This window comes from Pelecanus crispus, chromosome 2 (assembly GCF_030463565.1).
Source record: "Pelecanus crispus isolate bPelCri1 chromosome 2, bPelCri1.pri, whole genome shotgun sequence".
In the NCBI taxonomy this organism is placed as follows: domain Eukaryota; kingdom Metazoa; phylum Chordata; class Aves; order Pelecaniformes; family Pelecanidae; genus Pelecanus; species Pelecanus crispus.
Genome location: NC_134644.1, coordinates 3743038 through 3762652, shown reverse-complemented (window position 1 = coordinate 3762652; position 19615 = coordinate 3743038). Strand labels below are relative to the sequence as shown.

The 19615-nt window shown below is 42.4% G+C and overlaps 1 protein-coding gene across 1 annotated transcript in view; it reads right to left on the bottom strand.

Moving 5' to 3' along the window:
* OBSCN (obscurin, cytoskeletal calmodulin and titin-interacting RhoGEF) overlaps window positions 1-19615 on the bottom strand; it is a 190216-nt gene that overhangs the window by 47881 nt on the left and 122720 nt on the right. Inside the window, exons 72-91 of the mRNA XM_075704703.1 lie at window positions 18212-19567; window positions 17328-17606; window positions 16902-16980; window positions 15683-15801; window positions 14680-14877; window positions 14205-14237; window positions 14001-14099; window positions 13323-13541; window positions 12456-12522; window positions 10847-10875; window positions 10415-10543; window positions 9435-9574; window positions 8733-8933; window positions 8313-8395; window positions 7396-7569; window positions 5762-5921; window positions 4394-4510; window positions 2957-3121; window positions 1469-1627; window positions 25-202 (exon numbers count right to left, since the gene is read on the bottom strand). Of these exons, the coding sequence (XP_075560818.1) occupies window positions 25-202; window positions 1469-1627; window positions 2957-3121; window positions 4394-4510; window positions 5762-5921; window positions 7396-7569; window positions 8313-8395; window positions 8733-8933; window positions 9435-9574; window positions 10415-10543; window positions 10847-10875; window positions 12456-12522; window positions 13323-13541; window positions 14001-14099; window positions 14205-14237; window positions 14680-14877; window positions 15683-15801; window positions 16902-16980; window positions 17328-17606; window positions 18212-19567 (3984 nt within the window). The remainder of the gene's footprint in view (window positions 1-24; window positions 203-1468; window positions 1628-2956; window positions 3122-4393; window positions 4511-5761; window positions 5922-7395; window positions 7570-8312; window positions 8396-8732; window positions 8934-9434; window positions 9575-10414; window positions 10544-10846; window positions 10876-12455; window positions 12523-13322; window positions 13542-14000; window positions 14100-14204; window positions 14238-14679; window positions 14878-15682; window positions 15802-16901; window positions 16981-17327; window positions 17607-18211; window positions 19568-19615) is intronic.

The window sequence follows — 19615 nt, the reverse complement described above, 5'->3', positions numbered from 1 at the left end:
TGGGCTATCCTGGGCCATACTCACTCCAGACAGGCTCGTTGATCCGCTGCTGTATGCCACAGATCTCCTTCACCCAGGAGTTCTTGATAATCACTGTACGTGCCTGAAGGAGGTACTTGCGGACCAAGTCTTCCCGTTCGTGCCAGATCTCAAATGCTCGGTCATCCCCTTCTACAAGGTCGTTCACATCTATGTTGTTCAGCTGTGTGACAGAAGGGGGACAAGAAAGTCAACACACATCCTGTGTTCTTAGGGCTGAATTTCAGCCAGAACCTTTTCCACAACTGAAATCCCAGAGTTTAAGACAGTTCAGGTCTGGACCTAGCCTTTGTGAATGAGAAACATCTTCAATCAAGGTTTGAAATGGAGAGAACTATTAAACACCAAGTCTCCTGCTACCAATGTGTACCCTCGTCAGTGGATATGAGTTGTGCCATTCCCATTAAACCTATATTAGATGCTCCAACAGCAAAAGGGATAGTTTACACCGCTTTTAAAGATTTTTCAGATTGCATGAGCAGTGCAATACGGTTTTGGCTGAACAGGAGTCAGGGTCACTTTGCAAATCCTTTCCCCAGTATACTTGACTTTCTGATTACCAAACAGACATTTTCCTGGGAATAATTATCACATCAGGAAAATAACATCCAGCATTAAAGGGTATCCCAGGGTGGGACACACCAACCCCACAGTGCAGCACTGTTGGGCCCAGGAACAGCACAATTAGGGACAACATGAAAAGAAATTACAGAACAGGCTCTCTCTATACAAAGCATCCCTTTTTTTCCCTTGAAAAATAAAATCTGCCTATGAATATCAATGAGGACAGAGATAAGGACTTTCAGAAGACCCTGACTGGGCTTGGTCAAGAACTCCATCAGGTTTTTGTTTGATTGGTTTTTCCTGGAGTTGAACATCTACTGCCTTGGGAAAACTCTTCCTGCAATTTCTTGCAGTTTTAAACTGAGCCCTGAATGTCTGAAGGTGAGCTGGTCAAATCCGCTGAATTTTTCATTTCTAAATAGGAATTGGTGTCAGGAAAGGACATAACCAGCAGAAAGAACCACTGGGAATGTAGCATATGACTAAACCAGCATTTCTTCCAGTTAACCACCAACATTATAGACTGCCAAAACCAAAGATCTACAAATGCTAGCAAATACTATAGACAGCAAAATTCACATCAGTATCATGTACTTATGCAGTTAACCCAATGAGGTAACAGAGATGAACAAACTCTTGCACAAGCAATTTCATTGCTGCACGATAAAAGTCCACCCATGCTTCTGATAGTTTCTGACATGTGTAACAGAGAGGTTTCGGAATAGACATAGATTCTACTTGTGCTTCAAAGACTTTTGGAAACAAAGGAATAGCTCAAAAGGATTAATGAAATATCCAAGCTGGATATAAACATGAAGTTCTCAATGAGAGAGAAATGCTCTAGGTGAGGATATAATGATCAGACCTTCATGATGTTCTTGAAGATGTAACTGTAGGTGTCTGTCTTTGTGTCTCGCTTTGGTTTGCAGATCACAAGATAATTTTTGAAGAGGAAGACATGTCTTTTGTGTCCTTTCCATGCCATTCTAGCTCCTGGAGCTCCTTCCCACACAATGAAGTGGCCCTGATAGGAAAAAGAAGGAAGAGCACATACTGATGAATCTAGAATAATTACCACAATGATGTCTCACCTTCCTTTTTCAGTGAACAGACAACTAATGTTTACTGTTACATCGTCACCTTACGTGTCTCTTTTATTACAGCACAGCAGACTGTTTCTAATGCTAAAGGTGATGCATCAGACTGATAGCAGCGACAGGGGTACACGCAGTGGTTGTCATTACATTGTCCTTTAAATGGTATTATTTGTTGCCAGAAAAATACAGAGCTCCTCTCAGGTAGGCCCACTGTTGGAAATGAAAATGCTAATGGAAAATCATATTTTGTGTGTTATGTGGACACTTTATATGCTCACTTAGTCTCCTTCACCAGAGCAGGACATTCATCTCACGTACCTTCGGACATGTACAGCTCAGTTAGTGACATGGGTTCCCCCTTGGCATCATTAGGGAGAAGTAGGCACTCTTGGGGTGTGACTGGACTCTTTTTTGGGTGTCTAAATGTGGGTAGATGAGTGCCCAGCAGAGAATCACTGTAATTTAGCCTTACAACTCCACTCAGCAGTAGACTGTGATTCCCATGGAAGACATAAGATACAAACAGGCGGAGTAAATTACTTGCCCAGCATGACACAGTCAGTCTTCAAAGAAACAGGAATTTGAGTAAGGCCGTTGAAAGTCCTAGACCAGTGTCCCAATAGCTGGGTCACCTTTCCTCTGTGTTCCTAAACCACACATCTGTTTCATGAAAGAGACCTGGAGAAGCAGACAGGTCTTGTGAAGATATATGAAGAGCTGTGGGAGAACATCCATAAATTGATGTAATGTTTTCACATGGAGCATATGCCACGTATACTATGCTGTCTTGTACTGACATCCCAGCAAACTAGGCTCTTCAGAAGAAATTTGTCAAATGAAAGCATGCAGATTGAAAAGGCCCAGTGAGCTTCTAACACTTGAGGAAACAACAGGAAAAACCACTGATGCCAGTAATTTCAGGAGTTGGTCCATGTAGCTTGCCAATAATAAGAGAGGAGGAGGAAAAAATAAAATGCTTTAAAATCATATGGGGGCCCAGAAGAAATATGTTTCTGTTTGATGAGCAGGTTGGAAAAGCAAATAAGTACATTATGTGTGAATTGCTCCATAAGCATCTATGCTCTGGTGTTTCAAACCTTAATCAAGCCAGGAGACCCATCTCTCTGAACAGTAAGAAAGGCAATAAACAAATACTCCTTCAGATATGGTTTCTAAAGAAGATTCTTGTAGGACCTAAGGCTACTTAGAAACTAATGAAGGCATGCATAACACTAACACTGAGAATTTCCAGTTACCTGTCGGATGGGTTCACCAAGGCTTTCCAAGGTCCCCGGATAATTCTCAATGAGTGAGACATGGAGGTTGTTTTCTGCTCTTCGGGTGAGTGCAGATACAATGGCATAAGCCTGCTCCAGCAAAGTGCAGTTTTGGCTATTTCTTGCTTTGTTTCGGATTAATTCCTGTGGAAGAATGAAGAAAATATTACTGGGCAGTCAGAAGAAAAAAAAAACGTTTCCTTGATAGACAAAGAGTTTCTCAATATCCATTCCAGCTCTTTCATCTGAGCAACTTTTACCCCATTCTTTCACCATGTGCTGCTTAGTTACTAAAGTCTCCTCTTTCCTACCCATTCTGCAGCCTCACTGACTTAGCCAGTCTGGCTTTTCCTTACATTAATTGGTATTAAACAAAGACAAAGTTGAAGCAAATACCAGATATGCTTCAGTGATTGAAACCCCAAACACCCAAAGCAATCCTAAGTGTATCCATTGCGTTTCTCTTGTGCTTACCCTGACAATACCATGAGGCAAGCAATTCATGCAGCAGTGCTAAACTAAAAGGTGCTATTAGATTAAAAAGAAGAGAGGATGGAAAAGATATGAAATGGCACTTATCCTTTTCTTCTACATTTGTTCCTGTTCCTGTCTTTTAGTGATGAAGGCATGCTCACTCTCTTCCAAGAGATCCTTTAAAATGTCGGTGTTTGTGTGGAGGCAGGTGCTCAAAACTAGAAAGTTAATTTGAACCCTCTTCAAACTATTCAAACTCCTCACTTCTGTAATGCTAGAATACAGAAACATTTTGGCAGTCTTCTTTCTGACTATCCTAGTGCTACTCCCCATGAAAAATACCATTAAAAAATGCTACTTTGAAACTTTCATTTGTGGTCTGGGCTAGAACCTGAGAGAGTAGGACAGATGAAAACTTGAAAGATGAAACATTTCAGGATGGTAGAATGAGGCAAAACTTTCCAGAAAACAAAAATTTCATCTTACTATAACATCAGTATAAAACACAAGGAGAGAAGCTGGTAGGTTAAGTTTTTTACACATTGGAAATTGCTTATTTTCATAACATACCTGTTGCTGAGTGTGAAGCAAATTCATACTTGTCATGGATATATACATGAATGTATTCATATATATATATGCATATAAGCATATATTTTTTATATGTATATGTATATATTTAAAGATCATTCAGATAAAGATTGCTGAACTTTATGGGGTTGGAGACTGTGAACCTCTACCTGGATTTACATTTAAAAAACTATTTAGAGGGCACCATCACTGGTCACGATTACTGTCTGTCTGTCTTACACAACTTTCAATTGTAGTTGCATCAGAAGAAAGCCAAGAAATATGAAATAAAAATAAAATATTTTTCTGCACAAGGCTCACAATGCAGAACATAAACCTATCAGATATAAGCACATAACAAAAGCTTTTCACCTTGATTATAGTCTGGTACTGCTGGATCCTGTTTATGGGTTTTTCCAGGTAGTGCTGCAATGGTGGGATAAGTGGCTGTGAAGGATCTTCATTAGTTAAAATTTCATCTGTGTATCTCTGAAAAAATACGTGGAAGAATGAGGAAAGGTTGTTATAAAGAACAATTGAAAGGATGACTCCCGGAAAAATGCTCGTATGATGCTGGTTCATAGACCTAACTCAGCCAAAACTGGATAGCTCTACCAGACCTTATTACCCCATATTTTGGACATCTGTAACCCTCCCTGATCCTTTATCAGTGAGTTATCATTTTAGACTGCAATATTTCTGAAATGCTGAATTTGTCTACTTTTCCAGTGCAGGACTGATGCTGGGGAAAGGTGATCCAAAGCTTGCAGAACCAGATGGTGTGACAGGAAAGATCAGCGTTGTTGTGGGGGTGGGAGGGCAGGAGGGAGTGAACGCTGTGCCAGCAACTGGTACCAGACCTCAGTCGAGAGTAGTCCGCGTGTTTGCAGTGCCAGCGACCGGAGCCAGTGAGGGTCTCGGCACCGGCACCTGGAGTGGAAGCACAGGTCATGGGGTCCATGTGCTCGGACATCAGCCACTGAGCTGGATGTTTATCCTTTCCACTGACCTGTTGCACCTGGGTGCAAGCGTGTGCAATTCACCAGCAAACTTTCAAGCTGGACTAGCTACAAATAGGAGACCCAGGATCCAGGCATGGATATTAGGGAGGCTGGGAGCTTGTGCTGATAATTTGAGGGATCTGTGAATGTGGGGTGAGTGTGAACACGTGCATTTGTTTGCTAGTGAGCATCAAGCTGGACTAGCTGGTGAGATAGGAGGCTCATGGAGAGGGTAAAAGTGCTCAGGATCTGGGCAGGGATATTGGATGGACAGAGGAGCCATGCTGCTACTCAAGGGATCCACAAACATGCATGTGCTCATGGGTCTGGGGTGTTGTGTGTGTGTTTTCACTAGTGAACTTTAATCCTGAGCAGCTGGAGAGGAGAAACAGGATTTTCCTACCTATACTAATATTTTATGTGAGTCCACTTGGTCTTATAATGCGGTGGCCCTTAAAACATCCCTTAATTGCAATTATATAATCACAGCCACATTCATATCTGTATAATATTTATAATATTCATAAATACAAAAGCATATGTAAATATGTTCCCATATTGATTGTACCAACCAGGAAGAGCTAAACAGTGAATACAAAATTATTATATTTAGCAATGATTTCCCACAAAAATATTTAATAATCTTTTTTCAGGACCACATTTGTGATTAATAACTACATTTCTTGATGCACTTTGTTATAGAATGCATGTTCAGCAGGTGCTTTGGCTACTGTTTTACCTTGTAGAAATCCTGGACAGCTTTGCTGACAACAATTGACTCAGCCTGTACCCTCCCCACCAGGTACTGGATGTACTTATAAAACTCTGCTTCGTGCTTGATAAAGCACATGGCCACGTCATCGTCAGTGTCACATTTCTGCAAGCCTCGGAGGAAGACACTGTGGAGACAAAGAAAAAAGGACATCTGAGGAGAAGGTGATGGAATGAGGCTAGAACACAGCCCCAGCAGCCAGACTTTTAAATCAGGCAATTTCAGGTTAACACAGATTAAAGAAAATGACTGGGGGAAACGAGGGATGTTGCCACATTAACATTAAACTTCTCAATGCCTCTCCATCCAGCATGATGCTGTCCCCTCTCAGCTTGAATGTATGAAATTCCCTGCAAGGAAGGTAGGGATAATTTTCAAGGGCTTAGCTTAAGTTGGGAAGTAAGCCCTCCCCAGATCCTTATGCCTCAGTTTAATGATCGATGAGCCATCCACGTGAGTGAAGATAGAGAACCCTACTCTGTTTCACAAAAGATGTTGAGATAGGTTCACATGCACAAAGATTTTTAGCAGTGTTGGTAGCTGATAACATGCATCGCCACTCACAGCTGAAGTTACTTTTGGGGAAAAACAAAAGGAGATGGAGGGAGAAGAGAGAGAGAGAGGAAAGAGAAGGGAAATCTATTCTCGTGGCCCAACCAAGAAAAGTGCCAGATGTCCCACATAAGCGTTTCCCCATTGCAGAAGCAGTGCCCCCCCATCATGCTTTTCCTGGAGTAACGATCTACTTTCCAGCGCAACCTGCTCAAACCCCTTATTGGTCGCTCCTGCTCACGACGCTGCTAGCACTGATCGGAGCACACGTTGATCAGGGAAGATGCTGCACGCTCACTGGTTGTTGAGCTTTGTGCGTGCATATTATTGACCCCCCCCCCCCCCCCCGAGGTAAACCAAAAGTTAGGACCACAGGTTAGGAAAACGGGGAAGAAAGGGTGATTCTCATGCTGTTGGCAGGGACTTCCCATGAGAACGATCACTTCCCATTTAAGCAAGGGTATGGAGGTACAAAAGGAGGCCCCTTAGCAATAGAAAACCTAATGCACATAAGACATTGTACAACACCTCCTCTCCCTGGCAAGTAAAAGTATTTCAGCCTGGACTTTGGGAAGTTGCTTTGTGAACAGCAGATCTGTGGTAAATCCTTTCTTGGAGTAGGCAGAGGCATCGTGCCACAGTGTTGTACCTGGGCAGCCTGCTACAGCTGGATGTGTTTTGAACGCATGGACGCTGGCACCAGTTTTAGATGAACCTGTATCTCCATGAAGACACTAGTGAAGTGCCTGTAAGACCATGTTGCCTTTTTATAATAATTCACTGTTTCTCAATTAAATTTGCTTAAAAGGGTAGGAAATAAGCCAGGCATATGAAGCCTTGAAGCTCTGAAGGGTATTACAGGAGTCCCAACCCTGTGCTCTGACTTAAGCTATGCCATCATCTGTCATCTCAAAAGGACCATCAGCATCCTTGCCCATCAGCACTGCCAGTGCTCCACATCCTTCACAGTAACGATAGTTACTGTGGCTCTGACACCAGGTATGTGAGCCACATTTTGGTCTGCAATGAAGGCACGCGGGAATGCCCACCTGGAATGGAAGCGAGCAATGTCATCAATATTTCTGAAGATGGTGGATTTCTGACTGGCGACAGCTCCTGGAACACTGGGACAGGTCTCAGTGTACTTAAGGTGATGAGTCTGGAGGAACTGTAGATCTTGAATGTAATCCTCTTCTGAGATCAACAGCTCTTGAATAAGAACACTGAAGGGAAGACAAATAGGCAAAAAGAAATCACAGAAAAATCATCACAATTATCCTTGATGTGCTGAGAGACTTCTAGGCTCTAAAGTAGAGATATATGATCAGAGAAACAGACTGCCTGGAGCGTGTTGACTAGATCCCCTCTGACCATAAGAGGAACTTAGACACCCTGCTCATGGAATGACACCTACCTCTACCTTACAGGTGTCTGCTGTTAGGGCAGATAAAATAGAGTGTGAGCAACAGAAGGACCTGTGTAATGTGGACAGTAGCAACTTCAGTGCCACTTCATGTAATCAAGAAAGAAAATGTCTCCATGAGAGGACAATAGTGTGCTGCACTGCAAGGGAGTAACACAAGGTTGAGTGCTTTCACTCCCTCTTTAGGCATCATTCTCAGATATAGGACACCCCAAAGTACAGAGGTACTGTAGTTTAGGATTTTGTGAAACCAGAGAGCTTCCAATATTACATCATATAAAACCCTCCTTTCAAGTCATTCAATGTGATTTAGATTGCCTGGAATTTTCCTAGGATGAAATCAATGGCAAAACCCAATCAAAGATCACAAATTACAAGTCTGAGGGATTCAAGTGTTTGCTTGATTCTCGGAAAGGGGAGGTGGCAGGACTCAGCAGAACAAAAAACAGTGACTCTGACAGGAGGAACCTCGATGTCAACACTTGTGTTAGTTCAAAAGGCAGGAAAACTGAAAGGTGCAAATACCAAATGACACGAGCTCACCCTAGCTTCCTTTTATATTCGTCTTCAGAAACAAACTCTCCAGGGAACTCAGGAGCTTCTGTTGTTCCCCACTCTGGTGACAACTGAAAAAAAACAAGAAAAAAAGAAATATTCTTTTAAGTTAACGGTGCTTTTATCAATGCGCACTGAGGAAGGTCCCTCAGGTGTTCACAGTCCCTTTCAACAATTCTTAAACCAGTGTGAATTTTCTCTTTGCTGGAGCATCATTAGGTCTTTCAAACCCAGGCACCCCTGCACACATACAGAAATATTGTCTCATCAAAACATGAAAAAGTCCAATCATGTTACAAACCCCTTCAACAACCTCCTCATCCATCACTCCTTGCAGAAGGGATGGCTCTAAACTGCAACAGGAGCAAGTAATTTTACATGAAAAATAAACACAGCGTGATCAGTCACCTTCAATTTCTTGTCCAGATAAGCTGGAGATACCCAGCCCTGTCGAGAGGGGCTAGATTTTGTGGGTTTAGTCCTGACCAGCCATTTCAGAGGATGAGCTGAATCAAGGACTTCCACATATTGGCCTTCCTTCAAAGTGATGGTCTCCCTCTCAGGTGCAGCGGGCACGTAGTCAGCTGTGACCATGTAGACGTCAAAGATCTGCAGGCATGAAGTGACAGTTATTTTATGCTATGAAGAAAGAGTACACTAACACCAGCAGAACATAAGTGCTTATCTGTGTTTAATGTTTTATTCTCCAGCTTTATTCTTTTTTTTAGGAAGTGTCTGAAATGAACACCCAGAAAGGTCTAATTTTCACAAAATCCTCATTTTTCTCATTAAGAACTTCTCAACAAAATTCTTTTGACCAACTCTATCCAAGGCCACAGAAAATCAAACTCTGACTTTCTGAAGCTCAGCCGTGAAAGCAAAAGGTGCCAAATAATAGGTATGTTTTTGAACAACTCGTTCAAGATCACAACAATGAGCATCAGAATTTGATTCTCTGTGCTCTGCATCACAGACCCAATATTTAACTACTGAATATACCTACTAAAGTGAAGTTCATCCCTAAAGGGGATGGAGACCCTTAAACCATAGGAGATTGGTCATTCTAAGTAAAGTTTTCTCCTTGTGTCAAACTTGTTCATAAAGATATACCTCTCCTCTGGAATCCCCATCTTCAGATTCAGAGGAGGACTCCTGAGCAATGGATGAAGGTCTGGATCGTCCATGGCGAGGAGATGCAGAGGGAGTTTTTGACTCATCATCACTTTCTGCACCTGGCACTCGAAGTGTAGCTAAAAAGCAGAGCAACAGCAAAGTGTAAAATAAAGATCTCCAATTCGAACACAAACCGAATCTATAATAATTTTCAATTTAATAAAATCAAATATTCCCTAGGAAGAGCATTTGTAGGATTTAGTATGATCTCCTATTGATATTTAGGTTTAAATAAATAATAAGGACATTTTAATACATGAGTTTGCACGCCTATCGCATGTATTGCCACGGCACTGCAAGAGTATTTGTAGGAGAGGTAATACCTCTATTTTTTTCAAGATAAAATTTTACTACAGGATAATCCATATAAGATATACAAACCAGGATTTTTCATTTAATTCAACAAATCATTGGATTACTGCACAGCTGCGCACAGTTTTCATCCTCAACTTGATTTTAAAATCCCATTGTGAGCTAAAACTTGAAGATGTGGGAAGTCTTCAAAACAGGATTGCTTTCAGACTCAGGAGTGATGAATATCTGAGGAACTCAAAATGCCTCATGTGTTCAAAATACACTTCCATTTTTACAACTTGGTCTCCAGTCTAAAGCTTACAGTTACCCCTGCTTATTTAAATAAACACTGTATGCAGAAAATGGACACTAAACATCCTAGTTTACTGTAATAGCTTTTTTCTAGTTCAAAACTGTAGACTAAGACATGCAGTTTGGATGGACTCTTACTAAAAATTCTTAGTCCTAAGCATTTACAAATGTTCATATGCTTATGTAGGATGACTGCCTCAAAATCTGCTTCATAAATCTCAGTGATTAAATATCAGTCCACATAATACCTAAAAAAAAAAAAATTGCATATTTTTCTCTACTAATTAAATTGTGTTTGCCAGGTTCCTTACCCTGACTTATTTTTGCAGATACCATTTCTGAGATATGCGAGGTGAGTTTCTGGAAGAACTCTTCTGAGCCAACATCAGCTAATGAAATAGGGCTTTTGGGTACACCTTCTCTACCAGCTTCAAGGTCTCCTGGAAATAGAGAATTTTCTATTAAGCAGGCAATGTCAATGGAAAGTCATCTTTTTTGAGTAACAAAAGCTTCTGTGCAAGGAAGGTCTAATTTTCTTCACTTCCCCTGTTTTTAAAACTGTGGTTGCTCACATTTCATCCAAATAATTCACCCTTGAACAGAGACCAGTCCTGAAAAGTTCCAACATTTCAGACAATTTCAAGAAAACGGGACAAAAGTAGGTGGCAATCATGAAATACATAGACAATCTCAGCTGTAGATGTGAAGGGCAGGAGCAGGAGAGAGAAAATAGCTTCTCTTACCTTCTCTTGTTTCAGAGGGATGAATAGCTCTGAAAAAGAAAGAGTAAAGCAGAGGTGAAAGTTAAAATGTGTAGTAAGGAGAGCTAAATGAGAAACACCCCCTCCTTCTCACACCTTGTACGTGAAGGCTGGAAATATCTAAGGACTCTGGTTTGGACTGCAGGTGCTGGTAGCCGATACTCACCAGGGCCGCTCTAAGAAACGAGACCTGGGGCACCTGGCTCATATGGGCCAGAAACACGTGGGTGTCTCAGTCTTTGAGCCAAATCCTATCTGAGAATTCTCCTTATTCCTGACTTCTATTTCAAACTGTTGCTTAAGAAGACCTGGCTGCTCAGGGGGTGGGTGGCAGAACGAAGTGGCCTCCAGCAGCTTGGTGCTACTGGGACTTTATTCTCAGCTTCCACTGAAATTGGAGACATTATGTCAAGTGGGATCTGTAGTCTCAGTCAGCTTTCAGAGAACTAATGCTCAACAATTTCCAGTGGCTTCATCAGGAAACCGAGGACTGGAGCATATGCAGATGCTGTGGTCCTGCCAAGAGATCTGCTCCCGTTACATGAGGATGCCCGTGTGTTGGGGAAGCAACCTGACTGCTGGTACTGCAGTGGTTTTGAGGCCCAAAGAGGCCCTGACAGCTTTTACCAGCACCAAATTCATTCACGCCAGCAAGAAAGGGGCAGGAGACTATATTATCAACACTGATTGAAAATGGCTTCAGAGATGTGAAGAACTACCAGCATTTGCTTGCATCTGATGAAGAGTGTTTGTGGTGTTTCCCAAGAATACAGCTCTGTCAGAACACATCCTGAAATCAATAACTCTCACATTCCTTTGCTTTTTGGAGACAGGATATAAATTTGTATTGCACAAGCTCATCTGCCCTAATTCTCTGTGAGTACATAGGAAGCAGGAGGAACCTCACTTCACCTGATATGTGGTAAACCATATATCACTAAGTATGCCTGACAGAGCCTGGGCACATCCTTAGGAGAGGTTGCAGTGGAATAGCTGAATAGCTAATAATAATAGCTAACAGCTTTCTTTACTTTCTTCACACTTCTTCAAAGGAAGACTGGTCAAGCCTTTTAGGCTAGACATATTCTAGAAGCTAATGTGTGTTCAGGTGGATACTGCTTTTCAGACTATATCTGCCTAGTATCCAAACCAAGAATGGTGAATTGAGGTTATTCAGGTGCATTTGCAAACAAGAAGTTTGTGCGCAGACCCCTTTCATCTACTTCTTTTTCTGTGATGCATCAGTGTATTTCAATGTTGGCAAATAACAGTCAGACCTTGACCCTGTGAATTTTTTTGGCATTCTGCTTAGGAGATGAAAAAGTAGCAAGAATTTTATATGACCTACCCACATTTTTTTTTTTTTCTGTCCTTGTTCCTATCCTCCCTGATAGTCAATCATAAATGGCTGACATTGATACTACAGTATTTATAACACTTTCCATGCTAGGACCTCAAACTATTTTAGCTCTGGTGCTGAGACATGAATATAAGATGTCCAAAGTGAACACTGCCGAAAAGTGACTCATGGGAACTTCTGCAGGGTGGTACCTGCACTGCTCCACTTCGGCATGGGTGGCCAACCACTTACCCCAGTGTGGTCATGATGGCTTCGGACACCATCACACGCTCCTGGGTCAGAACTTCAGCCTCTTTCACTGCAAGATTAGGGTTTATCATTAGAAGACAGAAGCTAGAGTATGTTATTTTTATGTATTTAATGTAGGCACATTTTCTAGACATGGATTACTGGGAACACTGGAATACTGAATCTGTTCTGCTAGCAGCTCCTGACCTGGGATACATACTCCCACTCATATGATGCAAATAGTTTTCTCCTCTCCCTGTTCACGTAGATGTACGATTGCCTCATTTCTCTACACTGCTTAAGCTATGCTCCTGTAGCTCTTGGTACAGTAAAAATGTGGGGTGCAAAGAAGGATAACAGAAAAATGGAGTCCTTCACAGTGCTGCCCCTATTTCCACCCTGTATTTGCTGGTCCCCCATCTTACTGAAGGAATTGTGCCAGGAGAGGCCCTGGAAAGTTCTACAAAGGGGAATCAAACAACTCTAGCTGCCTTAAGGCAATTCTACAATGCAAAATACCTTAGGAGAGTGAAACACTCAAAATAATTTTTCAAATGGTGACTTTTTCTAGTTACTTTACATTGCCTTTCTTCCTTTCTTTTTCCTTTGTGATTAACTTGGCTGATTCTTGGACTTGTCATCTGTTTATACAGAAAAGATGCTGCTGTTAATCCAAGATAGGGTGAGAAATTTAAAATATTACAGAAGTAAAGAGTGTAATCATTTGCAAGGCAAAGTCATGGCTAATCTTGGGAAAATGCATTTTTTTCAGTTGTGATTTAATTTCCTTATCAGTCATGCTTGTTTTTCTCTTCAGCACTGTATAAAAGGTAACATAGAGAATGTGTTTGTATTGTAACAAAGATTTACCATCTGCAACTTCCAGGGTGGCGGTGCAGATGGACTGGCCAGCCTTGTTGGTAGCAATGCACGTGTAAGCTCCACTGTAGTTCTTTTTAACATCCAACAGGATTAGACTGTGATGCATATTTGAACTGGCAAGTTTATACCCAGGAGTGTCTGGTTTGATCCACAGGATGTCTTCCCGAGACTCTTCTTTCAGCCAAGTAATAGTTGGTGGTGGATGTCCTAAAGGAAAGCCAATGCAATGAGCTTTAATTTTCCTAATGGTGTTCCTTCCTTACAATTATAAGCTGTGCTGTGAATAAATGCTATTTTGATCTGTTTCCTGATGCTTTTCCAACACTAACAGGCATAATATATAATAAAGGAATGTAAAAGTTTCTACAGCACAGTCATAAGGACATTAAACCTTTTTGTAAAACCAAAACTGTTAATCAACACATCTTCATAAGACTAATAAGTGTTATTAACCGTGGTTTTACATACAGGAAAATGGAGGTAAAGATGAGTAAGATGTTTTTTCTGTAAAGCACATAAAGTCTCTTACAAAGCTGGGAGTAGAGTCCCAGACTTCAGATACAGGAGATGAGGTTATGATGACTTGGGCCAGAGAGAGCCTAGAATGTGTCATGAAGTTATGAAATTTAAGTGTGATGCAGAGAGGCAAGCTATCTATGCACTTACCTTCAACTTTTACAGATAATGTGATGCTTGCACCTTTTTTCACCTTTTTATTAGTAAATCTTTCTAGGAACCTTGGTGGTATCAGCTGCTCATGGGAATCTGAAAATGACATTATTGATGAAACATGGTGACACCTTCTGTGTGAGTTTAAACTACTGCAAAATTCCTAGGGGTTCTGTTACCACCTGCTATGGCCTCTCTCACCTGTTTCTGATGGCTCTTCTTTCTCATCAGGGTCTGTAACACAAGGAGAATAAACAAAATGACAAAACCCGAAATGACAAATACAAATATCTTTCTGTCCATGAGTTGAAGAAAAAAAAAAAGTGACTCCAGGGGATTACTCCTTGCAGGAGATATTACACAGAAATGTTAGTATGATTTATAAGAGGCCCTCAGTTTTAATAAAAGGAACCATTAAAGTTAATGAGGTTAGGCAGGAATAAAATGCATGTTTATGAGACAACAGTCAGACCCTAGAGAAGTGACATGTCTCATCTTTGGGATGCACAGTAAATTTATAGGTGAACCAAGATTAAAGCATGTCGTCTTTTATCTACAGACTTCCCCATCCCTATTGACTTACCTTGGTAGGTTTTCTCAAGAGAAATAACTATATAAAATGGAAAGAGCCACTGGAATAGAGAAAAGCAGGTGCCAAAAATAGTCCAATACCTACCTTTGACTACCAGCCTGGCCGACGAATATGCAGAACCAGCAGAGTTGATGACAAATATTGAGTACTGGCCAGCATCTGCCTTAGTGATGTCGCGAATTTCCAGTGAGTGGAATTCTTGTTTATCAGTCTTCAGGATGCGATCCGAGGCCTTTAATGGCTGCCCATTTTTGAACCAATAGAGACGAGGCTGCGGGTACCCTGCAAGGAGCGGTTACACACATGGAGTTGTTGTTGGCAACATCGATTTGGGAGCATCTCCAGACAGGCAGATCCTTCCGAGCAGGAGCCAAGGAATCCTCAGCTCTGCCCAGGGCTGCCATTTCAAGGATTAACCCTATTAGGAATGGCTGCAAATTCATGAAATTCTATCTATTAAAGTTCTTTCCTGCCTCTTCAGTTTCTGGCACTCCCCATATTGGCTGCATGTGCAAATGCCTTCTGGGTTGGAAAGGGAGCACTTAGGTCTGATTTGCAATGCAAACAAAGAGAAAAGTTGAAGCCAAAACAGTTCTTATCATTTTTATAGACAGCAGTCAGAGAAAACAAGAGAATCCCTACCTCTCCCTACCACAGGCAGTCAACACCAGGAGGATGTTTTTGCAGTTTTTAGGTTGTAGCAGCAACCCCCTCATAGAGTAAGGCAAGTCCAGGACTATTTCATTTATTAAAGAGAATAAAGGACACCCTCATTATCTTTTTTTATTCCTTATTGCTCCTCCATAACTAATGTGCTCAGAGAATTACAGGACAGTTTTCAGAAGCGTATGCCTGTAATTATGCCTGGAGACAAGGACACAGAATGAGACACTTAATCTGCCTGAATCTGCTGTAAAAGTCAATGTTCATCATCATGAACACATTCTTCTAGTTGGTTTGTGCAAATGTGGTGCAAGACGTATGGACTGGGGTTACAGCTGCAGAAGAACACATTGGAAAACCTTGTCCAGCACTTCAACCTGACAGCAAACCTGGAACAACTGACAGTGCTGTGGGCTCGCCTCACCTTTCACCTTCAGGTGAAATTTAGCCAGTGGTGCTCCAGGTGCCACATGAATATCATGAAGCTCATCAAAGATCTGGGGCAATTGCTCCTCCTCAGTGGTAGATTCCTCCTGTTCTCGGCTAAGCAATTAGAATTAGAAAGAAGAAAGTCAGCAAGCCAGAAAAGAGTTAGGAATCAGAATTTCCTATTTTAGGTTAAATCAGTGTGTGGGTTTTGTCATCACAACAACAGATTCGGCACCATATGACATTAAAAGTAATGAAGTGATACCGTGAAGACATATCCAGCCTAGCCTGAAGGCAGCCAGAGTGAGTTTGCACATGATCACAGAATCATAGAATCATAGAATCGTTTAGGTTGGGAAAGACCTTTAAGATCATCCAGTCCAACCATTAACCTACACTACCAAGTCTACTCTAAGCCAATCAAGGGTAGACTAGCCTAAACCATGTCCCAAAGTGCCACATCTACCCATTTTTTGACCACTTCCAGGGATGGTGACTCCACCACCTCTCTAGGCAGCCTGTTCCAATGCTTGACCACCCTTTCCGTAAAGAAATTTTTCCTAATTTCCAACCTAAACCTCCCCTGGCGCAGCTTGAGCCCATTTCCTCTTGTCCTGTCACTAACTACTTGGGAGAAGAGACCAACACCCACCTCACTACAGCCTCCTGTCAGGTAGTTGTAGAGAGCGATCAGGTCTCCCCTCAGCCTCCTCTTCTCCAGGCTGAACACCCCCAGCTCCCTCAGCCGCTCCCCACCAGCCCTGTGCTCCAGACCCTGCACCAGCTTTGTTGCCCTTCTCTGAACACGCTCCAGCACCCCAATGTCCTTCTTGTATTGAGGGGCCCAAAACTGGACACAGTATTCCAGGTGCGGCCTCACCAGCGCCGAGTACAGGGGCACAATCACCTCCCTGCTCCTGCTGGCCACACTATTCCTGATACAGGCCAGGATGCTGTTGGCCTTCTTGGCCACCTGGGCACACTGCTGGCTCATGTTCAGCCGGCTGTCGACCAACACCCCCAGGTCCTTTTCCGCCAGACAGCTTTCCAGCCACATAAATGCCCAGCTGTTGCAGTTACTGCATCTCAGCTGGTCTGGCAGCTTTATGACATTAAACTGGCCTTGCTAGGTATAGGAAAAACAGGCTTGACATAAATATACATATTGATCTTATCAAGTCAGAAGTTAGAAAGAGCTAGAGTTTGATATTTACCTTGAAATATATTCTTTGGCACTGTAGTAAGAAGACGTCTCTGTTGCATCTGCTGCTGTCTCATAGTCAGTGCTGGTCACTGTTAAACGGAAAAGGAAGTGTTTTCTATAATCTGAGCTTTGAAACTATTTTTCTTACTATAATTGTAGTTTCCCTACTAATTTGAGTGACACTGCTACTGCAGCAGGATCCCACACATCCCTGGATTATGGCAACCACTTCTGTTTATCTGAAAAGCTTTGCTCTGAGCCTTGTCTTCGAGTTGGCAAAACTCAACTGAACCCAAGAAGTTTGCAAGTGAAACATTTTGTAAGCTTCACACACATTTTTTTTTTAATGTAAATGGTATTTTTCTTGAAAAAAGATTTATCCGCCTCTCAGCAGGACCCCTTCCCTTGTTTTTTCTACAATGATCTTGAGACTTACAGTCCACTCGAAGCTCAGCCTTGGTTGAAGCAACTCCCATGTTGTTTTCAGCAAGGCAACGATAAACACCCATGTCAGCGGGGACCACAGCTGTGATGATCAGCTGATGACACCCTTCCTGGTCCTCGTTGATCATGTAATGATCGTTTTCTTCAATAGCTTTCCCATCCTTGAACCAGCGAACCGTGGGGAGCGGTTTGCCAACGACAATGCAGTCAAAGCTGACTGGATATCCATCTTGTACCTCTTGGTTTTGGAGCTCAGTCATGAACATGGGAGCTAAAGTCAGGGTAGTTAGGAGGGAAGAAAGGAAAAACTTGGTTGTGTTAAAAGATGCATTTTATGAGCACTGCTGCCCAGTGCCTGAAGTCTTCTGGTTTCTAGGTTTTTTAATTGCAGAGTGATACCTTTTCTCTATGAAAACAGTCAAGAAGAAACTCCCTGACGAACACTATGAAGATATTCCGTAACACCATAAGCACTGCAATACCACGGCTGCAAACTATACATTGCCTCTGTTCCTCTCCTTGCCAAAATGTCGTCTCCCTCAGGACTGTTCTGAAAACTGTTTCATTTATTTAAGTATAATAATCATAGCACTTATGGCTATATTGTTGTAATAGGGGACATTTCTATTGTGAAAAGCAGATAAGGTAGATAAGTCAATACTTTGCGACCCCCTTTCTTCATCACTAACGTCCCTCCTCTTTCTCAAAGTGAAAAAAATAAAAGATTCATCAGTTTTTCCAAAAATACAAAGTTTCCAGAAAAATATCTGCACCAAATGAAAAACAAAGGCTTTTGGAAGTTATTTGTGAGTGAAAAGATAACACTCTGACCTGCTCCAGATGTCTTTTCCAAATAAACAGGTTTGTTTCACCTACCTGTATCAGAAGTCAGCAAAGGTGGTGGAGGTCTCACTACTGGTGGTACAAACTTCTCATGGGTGGGTGGTGTTGCTTTCCCAATACGCAATTCAATTTTTTTAGGGCTTTGTTCTAAAATGTCAATCTCCACGGGAATTCCCAGGGCACCAAACATCTCTCTGAAACGAGTGGCAGCAGTTTTTGCCTCAGACAAGATTTCAAACTTGATGTAGATGTACTGGTCATCCTCACGATATGTCTGCTGGTCAACCACCTCTATGTCCCCTTCATCTGCACTGACAAAGAGCTCTTCCTCCACGTCAGATATCTCTGTTGAGATCTTGGCCCTGAAGAGTCTATGAAGTCTCCTTCCTGCTTTACGGAAAGCATCATCCAGCTCACTGCCAGATGAGCTCTCTGTCTCACTGTCAGTGCTTTGTTTAACCTGCTCCTCCTTATGAAGAACTTGAGGTTCCTGAGTGCCAATAACCACCTTAGCACTGTGTGAAACCTTGCCAAATTTATTGGATGCCTCACAGGTGTATTTACCCGCATCTTTCCTGTCCAGGCCAGTGATAATCAAAGAGCAGGTCCCATCACTGTAATTGTCTATGTGATGGTGGCGACTGTCTGAAAGCTCCTCCCCATCTTTCAGCCAACGGACTTTCATGTCGGTTTTGCTGTGGGCCACACACTCAAGGTGGAGAGTGCTTCCAGGCTCACCAGAGAAATCTTTGAAGGTCTCAGTAAACACTGGGCACTCTTGTTGTTTGATCTCTTTCCTGACTTTGTAGCCTTTGAAAGCAGCCTGGATCTTCACAGCGGCCATGTTCATGGAAGGATCATCTAAATCTGGTATTTCTGGTTCAGCTGGTTTAGCAGCTGGGGCAGTCACAACAGTCTCCGCACCGGATTTCTCCCACTGTTTCCATAATTTGCCTGTGGAGGTGGACTGAACCTTGCTAGTAACACTGACACTTGTCTTCCCAGCTTTCTTGAGGTAGTTCACCAGCGAAGGAGTCCCAGCTCTAGACTCATCATCTGAGCTTGTGAATGAGAGATCTGCTTCTCCTGTCCTAGCCAGCTCATCACACGTGGAGTACTCCTCTGAGTAATAGTGAGACATCTCTGCTTCCTCCTTCCTCAACTTCTGAAGCTTCTCGTCCTCTTCAGGCACCTCGCTGATGGAATCCAAGGTGGGCTCCCGGCTCATCCGGCGTTTCTTGGCCAGGGCTTCCCACAGGAGGTGAAGGTCTCCCTCCTGAGCAGCCTCAGGGGGCAAGCTGGGCTGGACATGGCCATCCACCAGCTCTTCTGGTTGGCTCTCAGGGGGTGCTTCCCTGGCAATCTCTTTTAGCATTGTCACTGTGGGAACTGAGGAGAATTAAATTGAGAAGAGGTTAAAAGTCTGTGAGTAAGCTC